Raw genomic sequence first — 20,816 nt, forward strand, 5'->3', positions numbered from 1 at the left:
TTGTTAATAAACATGATAGATGAATAATAAAATAATAATTAATAAAATACGGGATAGATTTTATAATTAAATAATATAAAGGATTAAGTTATAACTAAAATTAAATAAAAACTATTTATCAATTATTAAAAATTAAAAAAATGTGTTTTATTACTAAATCATTTATACTATGTTTGGTTTGATAGACAATGAGTGGAAAGAAAATGAATGGAAAGAAAATAAATGAAAAATGATATTTTTATTTGTTTGATTATCAAAAGAAATAGAAAGAATTTTTTTTGTGTGGTTCCCACTAAAAAAAATTTCTTTCCATCATAAACAAAAAACAAAAAAAAAGTGTTATATTTTTGTATTTTCAATACTACCTTTAGTGAGTTGAAACCCATTTTGGCCCCTGAAATTTTCGACCGGCCTCAATTTCGACCCCCAAATTTATAGTTACCCAATTAACACCCTCAAATATTAGATTGTGACCCACGTTTGCCCCTGTAGCTATCTCCATTAATGGAGATCTGATATGACACGTTAAGTTGACAGAATGTGTATCCACGTGGCACCCAACTTGCTAGAATGGATGTGTGATGAGTGAATGACGTGGCAAAAGTTAAATGAACTCAATTTACAGCCCTCTTTTCCCAATATGTTCGAGACTTTGCCAGAAAAATTGAGTTCATTCAACTTTTGCCACGTCATTCACTCATCACACATCCATTCTAGCAAGCTGGGTGCCACGTGGATATACATTCTGTCAACTTAACGTGCCATATCAGATCTCCGTTAATGGAGATAGCTACAGGGACAAACATGAGTCACAATCTAATATTTGAGAGTGTTAATTGGATAACTATAAATTTGGGGGTCAAAATTGAGGCTGGTCAAAAGTTTCAGGGGCCAAAATGAATTTCAACTCTACCTTTAGTTATATTATTATTAACAATTATTAATATAAATTTAGTTTTAATATATTATTATAATAGAGATTCATATTTAAACATTATATATTAGATAAATAATTTAAATCAAATATATAACATTATAATATTTTATAATATTTATAAAATATAATAAAACATGAATAAATAAAAATATTTATACTTTATTTTATAATAAAAATATTAATATAATTTTATATTATTATAATTTTTTTTATTTCTATCTAAATAAAAATTTTTTTTATTTATTTTTTATTAATTCAAATAGCACACAAATAACTTAATTTTTTATTTTTTTCCTCTTATTTTCTTTCCCACGTTCAAACAAAGTGTTAATCATCGAAATGTGCAACCATCGAATTCTATGTGATGCTTCATAGGTTAAAACCCAGTCTCCATCTATGAACGACCCCAATGGCAACGTTTGAGAGATAAATAGACCTGTCGTAGACTCGTAGCTAGTAGGTTCCCCGTTTCTCCTCAGAACCTCCGCTGGCTAAAGAAAATTGCATTAAAAAAAGGAAAACTAAAAAATAAAAAAAATAAAAACACGCACCATATTATTCGCATTTCGCACATATATTATTCTCTACTATTGAAAATTTTCTCTCTCTTTTTCTTTCTTTCCATATTATACTAGTGTTCTTGGTTGTTGGTGCAAAAACTGTCTCACACACAGAAAGAAAGAAAGAGAGCGCGAGCCTCCATTCTTCTCTTTCTTCCGGCTTTAGGGTTTTCTATTCTCTCCAATGGCCGCTTCTTCCATTCTCAGATCTGCGCTCCTCTCTCCCTCCGATCGCGTCAAGGTCTCTCTCTTCTCCGTCTTCGACCTTCTTAACGTTCCGTTTCCTTCATTTTCTTCGGTTGTCTGTTTTTCCTGCTTTTTCTCAGGAAACGGGGCGGGAAACTTTTTTTGTTTTGACTTTTAGTTAAACTTAATTTGAAATTCGCTTGCCTCTGATTAAGAAGAAAACAGAGGAGAAGGAAAAGTAGCTGCAGCTTTTTATTTCGTGTTTAATTTTTATTTTCTGCGTGGTGTTCCGCTTGTGATTATGAGAGATGTTGAAGAAATTTATGCTGTTGACTCCTGGATTGTAACCATGACAGTGCTTTGTTTTCAATGCTTTGAATGATTTACAGTTTACACTGAAAGCTGGTATCTGATATTTTCTTTTGTCTTTTTCCTCTTTGCTTGAGCTGATGTCTATTCAGAACTTTTTTTTTGTTTAAATTTAAAAAAATGTGTAATAATAATTATTACAAAGATAAGATGATTCTTTGAGCCGACTCTTTTTTAAACGATTAGTGCAGATCAGTTTTCTGCTGTTGAGTTTTTTATTTTGGTGGAAGTGACTGAGTGACTCCAGTTGAGCTGATTCGGTAAAGAAATGAGCCTAATTTTTTGTTTGATCTCAGGTACTGAAAACTTCATAGGAGTTTAAGCACTAAATGAGATAGTTCATGACTTCAAGTTAGATACACAGCATAGTGTCGCTAATGTTAACAGGAATATTATTACCAATCATAGTGCTAATAAGTCGAATATAGTAGTAAAGCTCAACTTGGACTCATGAGCTATGACACTTTATATTGAAATCTTTATGAATCAAGTTGAATATAACTTATGAGCTGGGTTAATTCCCTGCCAAGTGCTTTCCCTCTAATTGTTTAGAAGCTTAGAGATCATTTTGACTTGTTTTGTGCAATTTCGGTTGATAATTTTTCATTTTGCTACCAAAATGCCTTCTTAGTTTCATCTTCTTGTCACTTAATTGGCCATCTTGTTGACAGAAGTTTGAGAACATAAGGAACGGTGACGTTTTTATAATTATTAAGGAAAGCATCCAGTGGAAGATAACAAGCATATAATGCAAACCAAGAACACTTTTCTTTTCCTCTGATAATGTCAGGGATACTGCATTCCATGTGTGAATGTATATTTACTGTATTTTCTCAGTAAAACAGTTGATTAATGTATCTCTACGTGTGATTCAGGTTTCAGGCAATGTTTCCTTTTGCAATTTAAAGGCGAACAAGTTACAGAATGGAATATTTGGAACTTCAATTCCATGTGAATCTATAGTGTTACAGTTGAGTGGCTTGAACTTTTCACTTAGGGCTCTTCTTTTTTCTCCTTTCCCCCTTTCTGGTCCTTCAGTAGTATGTAGTTTTGCTATTTGTGATCCTGATGTATTGTTATTTCCACAGAAACTGCAATGCCCGAAGTCTCCAGCCTATCAAAGCAACAGCAACTGAAATCCCTCTTCCCGTACAGAGTAAGAATATGGCAATTGTAAGTGTGTAGAATAGAGTAATTATCATGCAATTTCTTGATTCTTACTTGGCTTTGGTCTGTTTAGAATCAAGGAGCTCTGGGAAGATAAGAGTTGGGATTAATGGTAAGTTTCTTGTGATGAAGGTTCTCTTTTTATTTTTCTTGCATTTGCTTGCAGACACCTCCAATATTGAATATAAAATTTTTGCATTGGTGATAGTCTTAAGCTTTGTCTTCCACAATACGTTTATAAGGAAACTATATGGGAGTCTTGACAATCTATTGCCTTTCTTTTTGATATGTTGTTATATCAATTGCAGACATAGGATTTGCTCAACCTGTATATTCAAAGGAGCTGCTGTCATATATGAGAATGACATTTTTCAAAAACTACTTATAATCTTTTCAACTTTTGAATTGCTTTAGATGAAAATGGTGGCTATTTTGATGACTTACATTTGATAAAATCTGTCTGGTCCTATTCAACATCATAGGATCCAGTTGAACACAAACAGACAGTTTATGTGAAATCCTGATAAAAATGTGTTCAACTCATTTCCATGTTAATAATATGAAACAGCAGTTGAATATGATCTTCAACTTATGATCTAGAGTACTCAAGAACTAGCAAATCATTTGTCTGAACATGAAAAAAGTATTCTGATTTGTTATTTAGACGGTTTAGTAGCTGACAATAATCGGGTTAAAGAGCATGGTTAAGATTCCTTAAATTGTATTTGTGTTTTTTGGTGTATTTGGAGTTGTGCCATTTGTTCTTTTATTATTTATTGTCATCATTCCATTTGGTGTTCTAGATTTTCATGAGAGCATAATCCTTGAGTGCTTAAACCTCAAGTTTTGGGCTGGTTTACTTTATTGTTTTGGGTTAATACAACTACTTTAAAGTTTTATTTGCTTTTCAAGAGACTGCTTTTATTTTAAATAGTGCTTAAAATGGCATGTACTTTGTTTTAAAACACGGAGCACACTCTTAGCATGCAATGCATTCTGAAGAGAATATACGCATCTTTGTGCTGAATTGTGCAGGTTTTGGTAGAATTGGAAGATTGGTATTACGTATAGCTACTTCGAGGGATGATATTGATGTCGTAGCAATTAATGATCCTTTCATTGATGCTAAATATATGGTATGTATGTTCAATTATCTTATGGTTTTGCTCATGATCAAAATTAGGTGGTTCCACATATATAATATATGATATATGATATTGATGTCGTAACAAGTATACTCTCTTGATTACTGAAGTTTTCGAAAAGTTTCAAAAATACTTTTAAACTTGTTTTAATTGTCTCTAGTGTTTCAAATATGTTTCAAGTATACTTTTGGGTTAACATCCACCAACGAAGATGCTGATGTGACAATTGTATGCTGATATGTCACTGATGTGTGGCAACACTCGGATGATGTGCTCAGATGACTTGTCAGTGACATGTCAACGTAGGATTGTTACGCTATATGATGTCCAAACCAGGGATATGATTGTAACAGATTGAAACGCTAGGAATAAAATTGAAACCAAATGTTAAGGATAAAATTGAAATAAAATATAAAAGATGAGGGGAAAATAGTATTTACTACTCAGTAAATGTTTTATAAATAAAAGTCATATTGTTAACATCCTCAATAAATGAGTTTTATTAAAAAAAATTTGATTTTCATATTCTTATTAGTAAATTCTACATAAATATTTTTAAAAGTATTCGAGTTATTTTTATATAATAAAAATGATACATTTGAAAAACTATTTTACTAAATAAGTATATGTGGTGTTTATAATAATTTTTACTTTTAATAAAAAATGTCAGTGTTAAAGTGAGTCTCAACCAAAGTGATGCACTTTGCATTTACCGAATAGCAAGGTTCTGTAAACCGGACTGGTCATCAAACTGGTATAGTTATTGGTTTACTGGTTCAATCGGTTTAATTGTGGTTCAACCGGAATAATCATTTTATAATAAAATAATAAATAAAATATAAATAAACACACTAATGAATAGATAAGTTCATAACAAGTGCCAATGCTTACACATAGACACATTCAATTAGCACAGCATAGAACAAGTGCCAATGAATTACAATTAAGATTAGTGTTAGTAGACAAATGTATAGTTTCTACAATGTTCTCCCCAACCTTGACTCCTCCAATTACATGTATAGACTCTTTAAGAACAACAGCAAAATCAATCACCAAGTGCATGCCTGCCTCTACAAGGTGAATGGATAAGTTCATAATAGTGCAAAATCAGTCACAGGTTGTTACTAGGAAAGAAAATAGTGCTAGTATTTAACAGATCAGCAAAGTTAAAATTGAAGGTAATAAAAAGGTTGAACTCACAATTTCTCATTCAACACAACTATTGAGTGGCAGCCTCGCCTTGTATTTATGTCTAATATTTTGGTCCATGAATGTTCCCTAGGGTCAAATCTTTCAGCAGACCTAAAATTGTTAAGAAGGATCATTCTACAAATACAGAAGGAAAATATAATATCTATTATTGATATGATGGAAGAAGCATAAATGAATCCAAAATCTTAATTCAAATAATCAACTCCACTATATCCACTAGTAGCATGAGGTGCACCATTGAGTTCTACAACAGCAACAACAAATCTCTAGAAATACAACAGATTACAAATGACCTTTTAATTGAGTGATACATAATGGAGTTTGAGTAGTGATAGGTAGAGTCATCATCAAGCAGTGACAGAGCAAAGCTAATCAACCAAAAACGAGTTTGAGCACTGAGCAGAGCAACCATTACCTTCGCTGAGTGAGGGCAATGAGCAAAGTTTGAGGAAGAGCAATTGAATGTGACGGACGACGGCGACCTAGCGACGACCACGACGACGGACGACGGACGAAGAGGGAAAAACAGGTCCTGCGGATACGAACGTTGGCGATTGGCAAATCTGGGCAGGGGTTTGAGGCTTCGAGAATGATGAGATGAATGGTGATGGGTTCGAGACCCTGAGGGACAAGCATGACGGACGACTTGATAGACGACAACGAGGGATGGCGGACAAAGCTCGACTGAGCAGTATGAGGGGTTGGAGCACGACGAAGGAGCTGGCGACTGGCGAATGAGGAGGGGCTGGAGCACCACGAACAGACAAAGATCTTGAGCGCGATGGGCGGCGACAATGAGGAGAATGGCGGCAGCGGTGGTGGTAGAGGAAGCTGGGGTTTCCTTTGAGGGAGATGTTCTTTATTTTTGAGAAACTTTGAATGATGAGAGAAGAGGGAAGACCAAACCTGCTTCAATGTTCCCTATTTTCTAAAAATAACTAAACGATGTCATTTTTGGAAAACCGGCCGGGTCCCAGTTTGGTTCAGCTATTCATTGGTTCTCAAGCGGTTTTTGATTTAGCAGTTTCGTTAGCTGAACCGAATTATAATTGCTTCCGGTTCATAATCAAACCGGTCTGACCGGTTGGTCCGGTCTGGTTTTCAAAACCATGCTAAGTAGTAAATACTATTTTTGTCTTCATGTTTAGGGGTGTATACAGATCAGATCAGATTGGGTCCAATTGCTTTTCAACTATATCTAATCCGATCCACACTCAACTTCGGATCGGATTGAATATTTGCGTGTTTGCGGCTCGCTTCGATCCGATCCGCAATCAAATATTGGATATGATTGGCAGAGAAAGAAGGATTTCTAACCTTTTTCCCCAAAAAGAGTAAAAAAATGTTTTTTCTTTACTCTTTTTAATCTATTTACTTTAAAAAAATTAACCAATATTTTCTTAAATAAATGAAATAAAATAACTAAACGTATGAATAATAATTAACTTTTTTGGTTTTCATTGTCTTAACAATAACAATTAAAATTGTCTAGCATTCCATCAACAAGAATCAACAAGTAATAATATAAGTTTTTACATTCAAACATTCCAAGTGTACAACACAAATAGGAAATTACACCAAATTTTTAATATCTATTTTTAGGGAAAAGCTCTATATCCATGTAAAAAATACATGGATGTTATCCAAGTAACTTCCTCCTCACACGCATTCCCCCATCCCACAGTCGTTTGTTATGCATGCGCCTCATATAATGTATCGCGTTTTCGTTCTTCTTCTTCTCTGTTCGCGTTTTTCTTCTTCTTCTTCTTCTTCTTCAACCTAATAAAATTCATTGTTCTTCTCTGTTCGCATTTTTCTTCTCTGCTCACATTTTTCATTATTGATCTGCATTGAATTCAACGTGATAAGCTTCGTCATTCTTCTTCTTCTTCGTTTTTTTCTTCGATCTACACTTCTGAATGGAAACAATGAATGATTCAACTTCAAATCAGTTGAATGAGGTTATTACGTTGCTGCATGCTATCAGAATAATCTTAAACATTGAACAAAGTAAAAGGATGTCACTGAACCCAACAACATTCATTTGGTGAACCGAAATCACAAAGGCCACCGAACCGAACAATGTACATGTGGTGAATAAATGGTGATCAACTTTCAATCAACAAGAATAGTATTTCTCCTCCTCTTCTTCCTCCTCCTTCTTCTTTCAAATTCTTCTTCTTCAACCTAATAAAATTTGTCATTTTTCTCTATTCGCGTTTTTATTCTCTGCTCGCATTCTTCATTATTGATCTACATTGAATTCAACGTAATAAGCTCCGTTGTTCTTCTTCGTTTTCTTCTTCGATCTACACTTCTGAATGGAAACAATGAATGATTCAACTTCAAATCAGTCGAATGAGGTTATTACGTTGAGACAACTAGGGAATGATTGCTGCATGCTATCACAATAATTTTAAACATTGAACAAAGTGAAAAGAGGCCACTAAACCGAACAACATTCATTTGATGAACCGAAATCACAAAGGCCACCGAACCGAACAATGTACATGTGGTGAATAAATGGTAATCAACTTTCAATCAACAAGAATAGTATTTCTCCTCCTTTTCCTCCTCTTCCTCCTCCTCCTCCTTTCAAATTTGCGCTCGTAGGTTCTTCTTCTTCTTCAGTTTAGTGGATAGTGTAACTAGGGTTTTGAAATTGGTTGTTACTCTGTTCAGTACTTCTTTTGCATGGAGAAATACTATTCTTGTTGATTGAAAGTTGATCACCATTTATTCACCACATGTACATTGTTCGGTTCGGTGGCCTTTGTGATTTCGGTTCACTAAATGAATGTTGTTCGGTTCGGTGGCCTCTTTTTACTTTGTTCAATGTTTAAGATTATTGTGATGCGCTTCGGAAGAATAATCCAAATTGCACTCATTCGACTGATTTTGAAGTTGATTCATTCATTGTTTCAATTCAAAAGTCCAAATCGAAGAAGAAAACGAAGAAGAAGAACCACAAAGCTAATTACGTTGAAGTCAATTCAGATCCATAACGAAGAACGCGAGTAGAGAAGAAGAAGAAGAACAAGAAAGAAAACGCGAGTAGAGGAGAATGGTGAAACCTATAACGCGAGCAAAGAAAAAGAAGAAGTAACGTTTTTTCATAATGACATGGGCGCGTATTTTCACTCTCATTAATGCGCATGGCTCTATTTGGGATTGGGCCAACTTGGTTACATGGTTACATGGATGTGTAGCGCGCCTCATATTTTTATTTGTTTTTAATATTTTTTAATTATTTATTTAGATATGTGGGTTGGACATTGAGATACATCTATAAAATCCGCTATTCCGATCTTACTTATCCACGGATCGGATCGGGTAAGATCTAATAGGACTGTGGATCTCTTAATATCTGCAAATTTTGAATTGGATTCGGATAAAAATTGCTGATACAACATGTATATCTTATTTCAATTTTATCCTTTAATATTTGGTTTCAATTTTGAATTTAGTTTTAACGCACTGTCATTGTAAAGTAGTTTTATACATACATCTAATCATGTAATGCCACATCAACAAAAATAACTACTTTATACATTGACCACGTGATCGGTCATTCGAAAGAACAGATGTGATTGAACGATTGTAAAAAACGTTTTACACTGTCAGTGTATCAAAATTAAATACTTCAATTTCATCCCTAATGTTTTAGTGTTTCAATTATGCTCTTGGATTGAACAACATAGGACGTGACAATCCTAGACTGACGTGTCACTAACACCATCTGACGGTTGCAACACGTTAGTGACACGACAACATACATTTCTTTTATCAGTGACACGACAACATGCAATTCTTTTAAAAACTTCAGGGACAAAAGGAACACTTTATCTAATATATGTTTAGCATAGTATGTGTACATATGCATGTATGCGTCTCCCCCAAACATTCTAATTATTTTATTTTATTCACTAGTGTGCAAGAAATCCTATTTGGTTGCTTAAGATTTAAATTTATATTTTAGATTTCTCTATATTTGAAGCTTACGCTGTTGCCAGAGCCATCTTATCTTATGTTCCGTTTCTGCCTGATTCAATTGTGATGTTCTGCCACTTGAAGTCCACCTTGTTGCTTGGACCATCTTTTGAGAAATTGGACTGGTTGTACAGTTATAGACTTTTGTACTCCCCTCTTTACAAATTCTTTTCTTTATTGTTGTATATACTTTTTTTGGGTCAACCTTACCAGGATAAGATTGGTTTCATTTTGTAGCTATATTATTCATTTCATTTCTGCTGCTTAATTTGGTTATCTTTATAATTTTTATCTTCTCTCTCTCAGGCTTACATGTTCAAGTATGATTCTACTCATGGGCCTTTCAAGGGAACCATTAAGATTCTTGATGATTCTACTTTGGAAATAAACGGGAAGCAGGTTAAGGTTGTGAGCAAAAGGTGTGTTGAGTTAAACCTCAGAATTGAAATGGATGATATAGATGTGATTCATTCATTTACTATGTCAGTGGAGGTGTCAATGAATGACTTGCAAATTTTGATTTACCTGAGCACTTTATTTTTCTTTTCAGAGATCCAGCGGAGATCCCTTGGGGTGATTTTGGGGCTGATTTTGTTGTTGAATCTTCAGGAGTTTTCACAACAGTGGAGAAAGCTTCTTCTCATTTGAAGGTTTATATTTTCAATTACCTATGTATTTCTCTCTCCTCTCTGTTAGCTTGAAATCTTAATTTGGCTTTATCTTATTATACTGTAGGCTGGTGCAAAGAAAGTCATAATATCAGCTCCATCTGCTGACGCACCAATGTTTGTGGTAGGAGTGAATGAGAAGACATACAATACAAACATGGACATAGTTTCTAATGCAAGCTGTACTACAAATTGCCTTGCTCCTCTTGCCAAGGTAAGATTTGATATCCTGTAACGCTAAGCTTTTATCTTTCTGTATAATGAGTAAATGACGATGTTTAATGCTTTGGCTTGTAATTTAAAAGGTAAAAAGATTTAGGATTTAGAGCTTCAGGAAGCATGATTAGAAGTTTGAAAAATCTTATTGCTCGTGTGTTAAGTACTTTAGGAAAGTGGGAGGCCGCACCTAGTTGTTAAAGGGGAAGAACCACTTTCGTTAAATACAACATCAAGCATTCCATACTACCCAATGTGAAAGGGACTGACCCTAGAGAGGCGATGTCTATGACGGCTTCACTCTATTAATAATCGGTATTCACCTTACTTCAGCCTATAGTTAACTCTTTTCATAGCACCGACAACCAAGGCTCTGATATTATTGTTAAGTATCTAAGAAAAGTGGGAAAATCACATCTTGAAAGCTAGTTGTGAAAGGAAACCACTCTCTTGAAATGGCACCCCACATAGTACCCAAGTCCCTAACATTATGTGACTTCCAAACAGGGCAAGCCTGTTAGGAGGCTTTCTATCAGTGTTTTATAGACATGAAAGATGAAGTTCACTATATTCTTATTTTTGGCTGTTGGATCCAGCAGTTGTGCTTTTTATGTATACTGGGGCTTGCCCTTTGAATGTTGTAGAGAAAGGTAGTGAAAATCACAACTCACTAATTGAATCACTATCAAACCTTTTCAATACTGTCATCCTCTGCCAATATTTAAGGCATCAAACTACTGTAGAGCAGTGAACATACGGTGTATAGCGCTGATCTAATCCATTAAACCAGATGAATCCATACTCTATAGTCTAGTGACTAGTAGTAGTTTCTCTTCCTTATAAGATATCTTGTAAGGAGAGATGGAATGGAGATAAAAGCATATCAGATGATTTGGAAACTAAAATTGCTATCTAAAAAATTTAATGTGGTGTTCGCTTCTACATCCATCCTTAATTTCATTTCGCACTTTACAAAATCATGTAAAATGATTGTTTAATCATTCCTCCATCTAATCCTCAGGTGGTTCATGAGGAGTTTGGTATTGTTGAAGGTTTGATGACAACTGTACATGCAACAACAGGTCTCTTTTACATATTAGTTAATCACATCTTATTTCTTCTATATAATTATTTTTGTTTATTTAACTATGACATTATATGCTGACACGTGGCTTAATATGATTTTCATTACTGTCAATCAGCAACGCAAAAAACTGTAGATGGTCCTTCCATGAAGGATTGGCGAGGGGGAAGAGGAGCAGCTCAAAATATAATTCCAAGCTCAACTGGTGCTGCTAAGGTAAGAGGATGACGACTTTGAAGATAATGTATGCTTACAATTTTCAGTATAGGTTATGAGGTTTGGTTTGTGTTCATGAACTCAAAGGCCGTTGGAAAAGTTCTTCCTGAGTTGAATGGAAAGCTCACTGGGATGGCATTCCGTGTCCCTACCCCAAATGTTTCTGTTGTGGATTTAACTTGTCGGCTTAAAAGGAATGCTTCCTATGAAGATGTGAAAGCAGCGATAAAGTATGTTTACTAATTTGTTTTTACTCTGGCTTTTAACAATTTTTGAGTTTGGATTTTTCTCTATTCTTTTGGATTTGATTGAATTTTTGTTAAAAATTGAAGGTATGCCTCAGAGGGATCATTGAAAGGAATTCTTGGGTACACAGATGAGGATGTGGTCTCTAATGACTTTGTTGGTGACTCGAGGTAAATTTTGACTTGCTGGCTTGGATTTGGTCTTGTCTATATCCAGTTTCATTTATAAATAAAATGGAAGAGGGTTTTACATATATTCCCTTTTCAGAAGCCAGAGGCCTAAAAGCAATATCTTTGTTTTAGTCGAGACATTCGCACTTATATAAACATGTTAGATTTAATGTGCGAGACATAAAACTAAACCTTCGCATATATTCCTTTGATCTTAGATTAGAATTACTACTCAATTGGTCCCTCCACTTGTTTAATAAGGTGCTTATCCTAAATGAAAATTATTTTGAACAGGTCAAGTATTTTTGATGCTAAGGCGGGTATCGGGCTCAGTGCTTCGTTCATGAAGCTGGTTACGTGGTATGACAATGAGTGGGGGTACAGGTATGTGAATGCAACAGCTTCTATATTTGCTTTCACAATAACACACTTTTTAGAAGCAGTATTTTTTATCTATGCTAATATGCTCTTTGACTGGTTGTCTTTCAGCAACCGAGTGCTGGACCTTATAGGGCACATGGCATTGGTGGGAGCACGCAACTGATCACACAATAATCTGTTTTGGCTGTTGTCATTGATGTCGCAATTTTAGCTGGTCTTGAGTTAGGTTAAAATTTGTAGCTTGCGTAGGTCATGGGAATTTTCGGTTTTGATCCTATATTGTTTTTATAAGATGTGAGGTTAATGATCACATCATGTACACTGGTAAAATATAAAATAAAATTGAAGACATTATTATATGGGCAGTTGTACTTGTATGATGTCTTGGAAGTGGTGCAGACGAGAGCCAAGCGCAGCAAAGCCCAAGTTAAAGTTGGATTCACTAAAGTTCACAAGCAAGTTAGCTAGTTATCTTGAGTTCACAAGTTGGTTTAAATAGAATAAACGTAATCAGTACAAAAAAAAATTAGCTGAAAATTCAGGTGCAATTGACTTCACGTGAAGTTGAAAACTTGAAAACTGAGAGTTGTTAGATAAAAATTTAATCAAATAAGTTAAATTATTTAACTGCTTTTAGCAATTACGTAAAATTGACTACACTTGAATTTTTACCAAAAAACTAGCCAAGTTATGTTCCACGAATAGCGGTTTAGTTAACAAATAGCTAATAAAATAAATTATTAAAAAATGACATTCTGTAAAAATATCAAGGATAAAAAGTCTAACTTTTTATTATTAATTTCGCTAAAATAAAAGTATGCATTTTAAGGAAATGCCTTACTCAGGCTATGTCGGATCTTGATAAAGAAGTATTTGTTATCAAAATTTTCTCAAAGTTGAATGTTTAATATAAAAAATATTGAGTTAATGTTTATTATGTTCCTTATAGATTGAATAGGTCCAAATATTTTTTCTATGTAAAAAAACATAAGTAACCTTTTATAATGCGAGTCAAATTAATTTTCCAAATAATGGTTCATGCGTGTGCTTACCCAAATCAAAATAACTGTCATATATCAAATTACCAAATAAAATAACAGATAAAAAATATATTATTCTCCGGGCGGAGGTTTTGCTTCTGCACCCGATCAAAAATGGCAAAGTAGGGGCGCTGAAGGGTATAGAGAGTACGATTATCCAATCAAAACCATTTGAAACAGCGGCTCTGTACTCGTTTAGTACGATTATCCAGTTTTTTTTATGTGTTCAATTTATGACTTAATAACTTATGGGAAGAATTTCAAATGTTTTTGGAGTATCGGTGCTCTAGTGATTTTAATTATTAATCTCAATTATAAAAAGTTATAATGTATATTAATTAATATCAACCGTTAACATTATTGAAACACTAGTGTTCTAGAAACATTTAAAAATTTTCCTAACTTATGTACTTGTTAGTTTATTTTATGAGGCTTAAAGACTCAATGACTAATGTTATGTGGTTTATTTTGTGATTTTTTTGGTTAAACTTTTAAAGATTTGAAGTTTATCAAATAATGGATATTAGATGATTTTTATTGAAGTATGAATTTAATCATGTATTGTGGTTTTCCTTTCACTATTACATATTTACAGAAATTTTTTCATTTTTTCCTTTTTTTTTTTTTGCAATTTGTTTTAAATTTAATTTTCATCAGATACCCAATCATTCGAATGAGGCAGTTCCAGTTGCGTTGGAAAGCTAACATCCGAGGCTTCAAAGATATGCAATTTTCCATAGTTGCCATGCAGTTAGGCGATGCGTACGCATGGGCGACGCGTACGCATAACAGAGCCACGTGCTGCACGTATCAGAAAATGTTGGGGGCGATTTCTGGGCTCCTTTTGGCCCAGTTTCAAGCCCGAAAAACACAGATTAGAGGCTGCAAAGTGGAGGAATCACATTCATTCATTGACACAACATTCATTCACATAATTTTAGGTTTAGATGTAGTTTTCTAGGGAGAGAGGCTCTCCCCTCTCTCTAGGTTTTAGGGTTTTAGGTTTAGCTTTTCTTAATCTCAGATTTCTACGTTGCTTTAATCTAGTTTCTCTTCTACTCTTATTTATTCTAGCATTTTAGTTTCTCTTCTCTTGGTGATTTATCCACTTTAGTTTATGAATTCTTATGTTAGATTTGATTCTCTATTTAATGCAATTTGAGGTATTTCATATTTATGATTGCTTTCTTCTATTTGTGTTATTGATGCTTATAATTGGTTGTTTAGATTTTATTGTCTCTTATTACTTTTCTATACTTTTATGTTGTGCCTTCCAAGTGTTTGATAAAATGCTTGATTGGATTTTAGTGTAGATTTCTCTCCTATTGGCTTTGGTTGAGTAATTGGAGACTCTTGAGTTATCAAACTCCTTTGTTGATTGATAATTGAAATTTGCTAGTTGATTTGGATCCCTCTAAAGCTAGTCTTTCCTTAGGAGTTGACTAGGACTTGAGGAATCAAATTGATTTATCCACTTGACTTTCCTTCATAGTTAGAGGTTAACTAAGTGGGAGCAATGGACAATTCTCATCACAATTGATAAGGATAACTAGGATAGGACTTCTAATTTTCATACCTTGCCAAGAGTTTTCTTAGTTATTAATTTAATTTCTTGCCATTTTTATTTCCTTGTTCCTTATTTCAAAAACCCAAAAAGATACTTTTCCACAACCAATAATAAACTACACTTCCCTGCAATTCCTTGAGAGACGACCAGAGGTTTAAATACTTCGGTTGAATTTTATTGGGTTTGCTTTAGTGACAACCAAATTTTTGTATGAAAGGATTCTTTGTTGGTTTAGAAACTATACTAGCAACGAGAATTTATTGTGAATTCTAAACCGTCAAAAATCCGTTCATCAATATCTCTTCTTGAATGTTGCAATGGTTCTAAATCGGAATATAGAAATTCACAAGTTAGAAAGCTCAAGATTCATTGTAGATAGTTCTAAATTGGAATTTAACACTATCAAAGTTTAGTTAAAAGATGTCATAAATCAAAAGCAATAATTGGGAGTTCACTCGAGTTCACAACCAAGCCAAAAATAAAAATCTACTTTATAACTAGTTCAAGTATTTTATCAAATACCTAGAGTGCATAAACATAAAATTTCATAAATTGCAATAATAATAATATTACAACTATCCAATTCAAGAAAGTAATAATAACATCTCAAAGAAGTAAGAATAAAGCATGAAACATCAAATTCATTCATGAGAAACATAAATTCAACAAGAATTTATAAACTAAAATAGCAAAATAGAGTAAGTAACAAGAAATTTTAAGAAACAAGAGTAACAAAATAAGAAATTATAAACTAAAAACTATAATTAAATAAAACTAAAATCTAGAATTAAAAGGAAATTCATAGAGAACTCTTGAATTCTAAAGAGAAGTGGGAGCTTCTCTCTCTAGAATTCAAGGTCTAAAACCCTAAAAAAAAAGAGTGTATGATAAGGTGTTTTTGATCCCCCTCAAATCTTGCTTCATATTGCTCCAAAGTGGTTTGAAATGGGCCAAAATAGCTCCCAAATTGCGAGTCATGTGCCATTTTAAATGAGGCAGGCGATCAGACTGGTGCGTGCACACAGGTGGGTGCATGCGCACAGCACATGATTTCTTTCTCCTTTATTTCTTCGTGAAATCTCTCCTTCCGCATGCTTTTCATCCATCTTTCAAAGCCATCATTTCCTCCTAAATCTTGAACAACTTGAATAAATATATCAAAGCATCGAATGAAATAAAAGTGAAATTAATTTGACAATTTTTAGAGCCAAAAAACATGTTTTAATCAATTAGAAAAAATTTCATAAAAGCATGCAATTAGAAGGACTAAATGCAAGTTAAATCGATAAATTTCACTTATTTCAATAAAAAACTATAGTAAAATATAAATTTATCATTCATAAAACACAAAACCAAGAAATAATTTAATCTCTTTAATTTCTCTCATTTTTATCATCAAGGAGAAAAACTAAAAAGGTACATGCAGCAAGTATAAGTTCTAACAGTCCATAATTAAAGGTAGTTAAAAGTTATTACAGTCATTCATAACATAATGCAAAAAAATAAAATAGGAGATTAAAGTTAAAAAGTCTCATAAAAATAGTAGCAACAACATAGAGATATTCTTCAGGCAATGGAGTCAGATTCCTTAGCTGAACCTTCTTCTTTTTCTTCCTCCTCAGAGAAGTAGGAAAAGTCATGGAGCTCCTTGAAGTATTGCTCAACTAGTGCCATCCCTTACTTGGATTTTCTTATCTCCAACTCAAGGTCAGCTTCTCTCTCCTTTGCATTTTGGTACGCATGACCATCAAATTAGCATAGTTGGAGACTTCATGGATCACATCCTTAACAATGGATGAAAGAACCTTAATCTTGGAACCCTTGTTTTTCTTCTTCAGATTAGTGGGAGAGTCCGACATTCTGAAATCTTTAGGAAGTTCAGTGGACTATCCTCCAAAGCTTCTTCTCACTACACCACCTCATTTCAAGAATAAGTTATGATCCTCGGCATTTTTTAACAGATAGATCAACATTATAATATGCAAAAATTTTTGTAAGAAAAAGAGCAAAGGACAAGGCAGCATTTTTCTCACTTTTTACATACTTATATATGTGCCTCATCATCAAGTATGCAAAATAGTTGTGAATCCCTTTAATAAGAGCATACAACATTAGTGTATCACAAAATGTTACTTGTTAGGTGAACAACTTTGAGGGAGGATAAAGTGATCGATGATGTGATGTAGTTGGACATTGACAGGGCCAATGGCTTTATGAATGACTTGGTCATGAATGAAGCCACTACAAAAAAAAGGTCTATCGTTACGGAGCTAGTGAAAAAGGTGACCATAGGTCTATGGTCACGGTTTTTGACCTATAGTCACAGTTTTTTAACCGTGACTGGTACGGAATTTATAACCTACAAACTAACCGGCAAGTGCACCGGGTCGTACCAAGTAGTACCTCAGGTGAATGAGGGTCGATCCCACGAGGATTGATGGATCAAGCAACAATGGTAAAGTGGTTTGCTTAGTTAGACAAACAGAAAGTAGTGTTTGGGTATCAATTGCATTAACAGTAAATCAGAGAATCAGAAAGGAGACAGTAAACAAGTTGTGAAATATATATGGAGAAATAGTTAAGGCTTCAGAGTTATCTATTTTTTGGATTGACTTTTCTTACTAACTATTTTAATCATGCAAGATTAAATTCATGGCAACTATAAGTGAGTAAACCATAATTCCTTAGACCTTTTTAGTCTCCCCTAACTTTCATCAACCACCAATTCCTTGGTCACTTAATTCCAATTAGAGGGTGAAGTTCAATTCTAGTTATATGCCACAAAAACCCTAATTACCCAAATATAAGAGGATTATATGTCATGTATCCCGTTAAGTCCAGATGATTAGAATTTAGGAGAATATATTTTCAAGCTGTTGTTCAAGTAAAGAGCTTTTCCAGGTTATACAAGAACTCAATTAGAACCAAGGTCATATTTCCATTCCACCCAGATTCATAAAATAAAGAACGAAAATAATTTTTGAATTACAAATTAGTACATGAATTAAAATAGAAAAGTAATATTATCAATCCATATAATAGACAGAGCTCCTAACCTTAACAATGGAGGTTTAGCTGCTCATGGTTCAGAGAGAAAACTAGGATTCTGTAAAACTGCAAATTACGGAATAAGATAGAAGAGAAGAGAAGAGCCCGAATGGCTGATTCTTTTTCCTTTTATATTTAATCCTAATAAATTTAAAATATATTTCCTAAAACTAAATAATATCTTTTTCTAATTATAAAACTAATAAAAGTTTAAATCAAAATTAATTTAATTGATTCACATATGCCTGTAGACGAATTGGGGACCACTTGACTCATTAAGGTTGACGCCGAACTTGAAGAACTTCAAGTTTGTTGTGGAGGAGGCAGCGTTGCTTTGTCTTGCTTTCCTTGAGTTAAACTCAAGTTCGGCGTGGAGATGGCAGTGCGATTTCTCTTTGGAGGCTTTGAGCTGGCGCCGAACTTGAGCTTCCTCAAGTTTGGCGTGAAGTGGTCTGTATGAAATAGAAAAAAAGGGTATACTATTATATATATTTGAAAAGCTCTGAAAGTTAGATTTCGAATGTCGTTGGAATCACGTCAATTGGACATCTGTAGCTCAAGTTATTCCTATTTGAGTGCAAGGAGGTCAGGTTTGACAGCATCATTTGCTTTCTTCATTTTCTGCTACAAAACTCCGTTAAATCCATCCGAATGCTACCTGAAATAAATAGAAATTGCAAACAAATCAAGGTAGCATTCATAGTGGCTAAAGGTAATTAAATATTGATTAAACTCAATAATTTGAATGCAAATTCACTAGGAAAAGATAGAGAAGATGCTCACGCATCACAACACCAAACTTGAGTTGTTGCTTGTCTTCAAGCAACCAAAACTAACATAGGCCTAGGATGTGAATTTGCATGAGAGTGAGTGTTCAATTAAGCTCTTGTCTATTCTTGAAGTGGGGTTTACACACTGTAATCCTAAAGAGTTTTGGCATCTCACTCTCCTTTGAATAAGAGGAATGTCACTGTCATTCGGAATTAGAATCCGGATAATATTATGAATTCTCTAATCTTTTATACTTCAGTTTAATTCTTGAACACAAAAAATTTTCTTTCATTCTCTTTTCTTTGGCGCTTTGCACCTTGAGCCTAGTCGTGACTTTAAATTCTTTGTCTCAAGCTTTACTCGACACAAAAATACCACAAGGCACTTGACTGGGATACTCTCTTTAAGTTCTGATTTTTCTTTCAGTTATTCCCAGACAGTGGTGCTCAAAGCCTTGGGCATACTCTGCTAAATTCAGTTGATCTCGACTCTTAGTGCTCTGTCTCAAGGATTACTTGACACATTTACACCACAAGCATATGACTAGGGAAACAACTCTTTGAGCTTTTAATCATGTCTGACCTCCCTAGTCATTGATGCTCAAAGCCTTGGACCTTGCTTTTATTTTTCTTTTGCTGTTTCTTTTGCTTCAAGGATTAAGCTTTTGTTTACTTCAGAGAATTCATAATAGTTCTCTAAATTCCTATTCCTTATACACCAACATCCTTTGATTCAAAATCATAGATAACACCACCACATTTAAGTAAATAAGACTGACGTTAGAATTTTTGCCAGTAAAGAATTTCATAAAAATATTCGCGTTGTAGATATAGTCTCTAAACCGACAGAAATCCCTTCGTACAAACGTTTTGGTTGTCACAAGTAACAAATCCCTTAAAAATTGATAACCGAAGTATTCAAACCTCGGGTTGTCTTCTCAAGGAACTGTAGGGAAGTATGTTCTTATTATTGGTTATGGAGATTGTAGAATTGGGGGTTTTAAGAATGAGGGACAAATATGACAGTTGATTTAAATAGCAATTAAAATAAATAAAAAATACTGTAAAGCAAACTTTTGGCAAGGTATGAGAAATTGGAAGTCCAGGCTTAGTTATTCTTATCAACAACAATGAAAGTCGAATCTTAATTCCACTTAGTCAACCTTTACTAAAGCAAAGGAAAGTCAAGGGACTAATTGGCTTGATCTTCGAATCCTATTTATTTCCTAAGAAAAGGTTGGGATTATTGAAGTTCAATTCAATTAGCAAAGATAACAGTTATCAATTATGTTGAGATAAGATAACTCCTGAGTTACTGCTTTCTTAACCAAAACCAAAAGAGGAAAAAGTAAAATTGCTGGAATAAAAATGCCTTCAGATGTAAAGCAACAATAACATAAATTAAAGAAACCAATTATGAATTGAAATACCTCAAATAACATTAATAAGTGAAATTGTAATCTAACATGAAGAGTTCATAAACTAAATTAGAAGAATAAATAAAAATAAAGAACATGGGATTGAGAGTTACTCCTAAAACAAAGAGAAGTCCTAAATCCTAATCCTAAGAGAGAGAGAGAGAGAGGAGAGAACCTCTCTCAAAACTAGATCTAAAACATGAGAAGTGGAAATTGGCGAGCTCTCCCTGAATGGATGCATTCCCTCACTTCATAACCTCTGGTTTATGCCTTCTGGACTTAGATTTGGGCCAAAAAGGGCTTCAGAATTCGCTATGAGCGTCTTCTGCAATTTATGGTGCGTGGCTTCTGTCACGCGTCCACGTGGGTCATGCGGTCGCATCATTCGGAGCTTTTCCTTGCCACGCGGTCGCGTCAGTCATGCGG

At 34.0% G+C, this 20,816-nt stretch overlaps 1 protein-coding gene across 1 annotated transcript; it reads left to right on the plus strand.

Annotated features, from left to right (window-relative positions):
- The first annotated feature begins 1,248 nt into the window (after positions 1–1,248).
- LOC112770780 (glyceraldehyde-3-phosphate dehydrogenase GAPCP1, chloroplastic) lies at positions 1,249–12,906 on the plus strand. Its single transcript, XM_025815184.3, has 14 exons — positions 1,249–1,738; positions 2,928–3,022; positions 3,141–3,208; positions 3,293–3,331; positions 4,255–4,355; positions 9,873–9,985; positions 10,117–10,216; positions 10,302–10,448; positions 11,472–11,532; positions 11,653–11,750; positions 11,838–11,980; positions 12,083–12,166; positions 12,461–12,550; positions 12,656–12,906. The coding sequence occupies exons 1-14, from the start codon at positions 1,682–1,684 to the stop codon at positions 12,708–12,710; spliced, it is 1,251 nt and encodes a 416-aa protein (XP_025670969.1). The 5' UTR covers positions 1,249–1,681; the 3' UTR covers positions 12,711–12,906.
- The last annotated feature ends 7,910 nt before the right edge of the window (positions 12,907–20,816 follow it).

This window comes from Arachis hypogaea, chromosome 18 (assembly GCF_003086295.3).
Source record: "Arachis hypogaea cultivar Tifrunner chromosome 18, arahy.Tifrunner.gnm2.J5K5, whole genome shotgun sequence".
In the NCBI taxonomy this organism is placed as follows: Eukaryota; Viridiplantae; Streptophyta; class Magnoliopsida; order Fabales; family Fabaceae; genus Arachis; species Arachis hypogaea.

Coding starts and splice junctions, on each gene's coding strand:
- LOC112770780 (XM_025815184.3), top strand. CDS start 1,682: ATGGCCGCTTCTTCCATTCTCAGATCTGCGCTCCTCTCTCCCTCCGAT. Junction 10,217..10,301: donor AAGCTTCTTCTCATTTGAAG/GTTTATATTTTC, acceptor ATTATACTGTAG/GCTGGTGCAAAGAAAGTCAT. Junction 11,533..11,652: donor AACTGTACATGCAACAACAG/GTCTCTTTTACA, acceptor ACTGTCAATCAG/CAACGCAAAAAACTGTAGAT.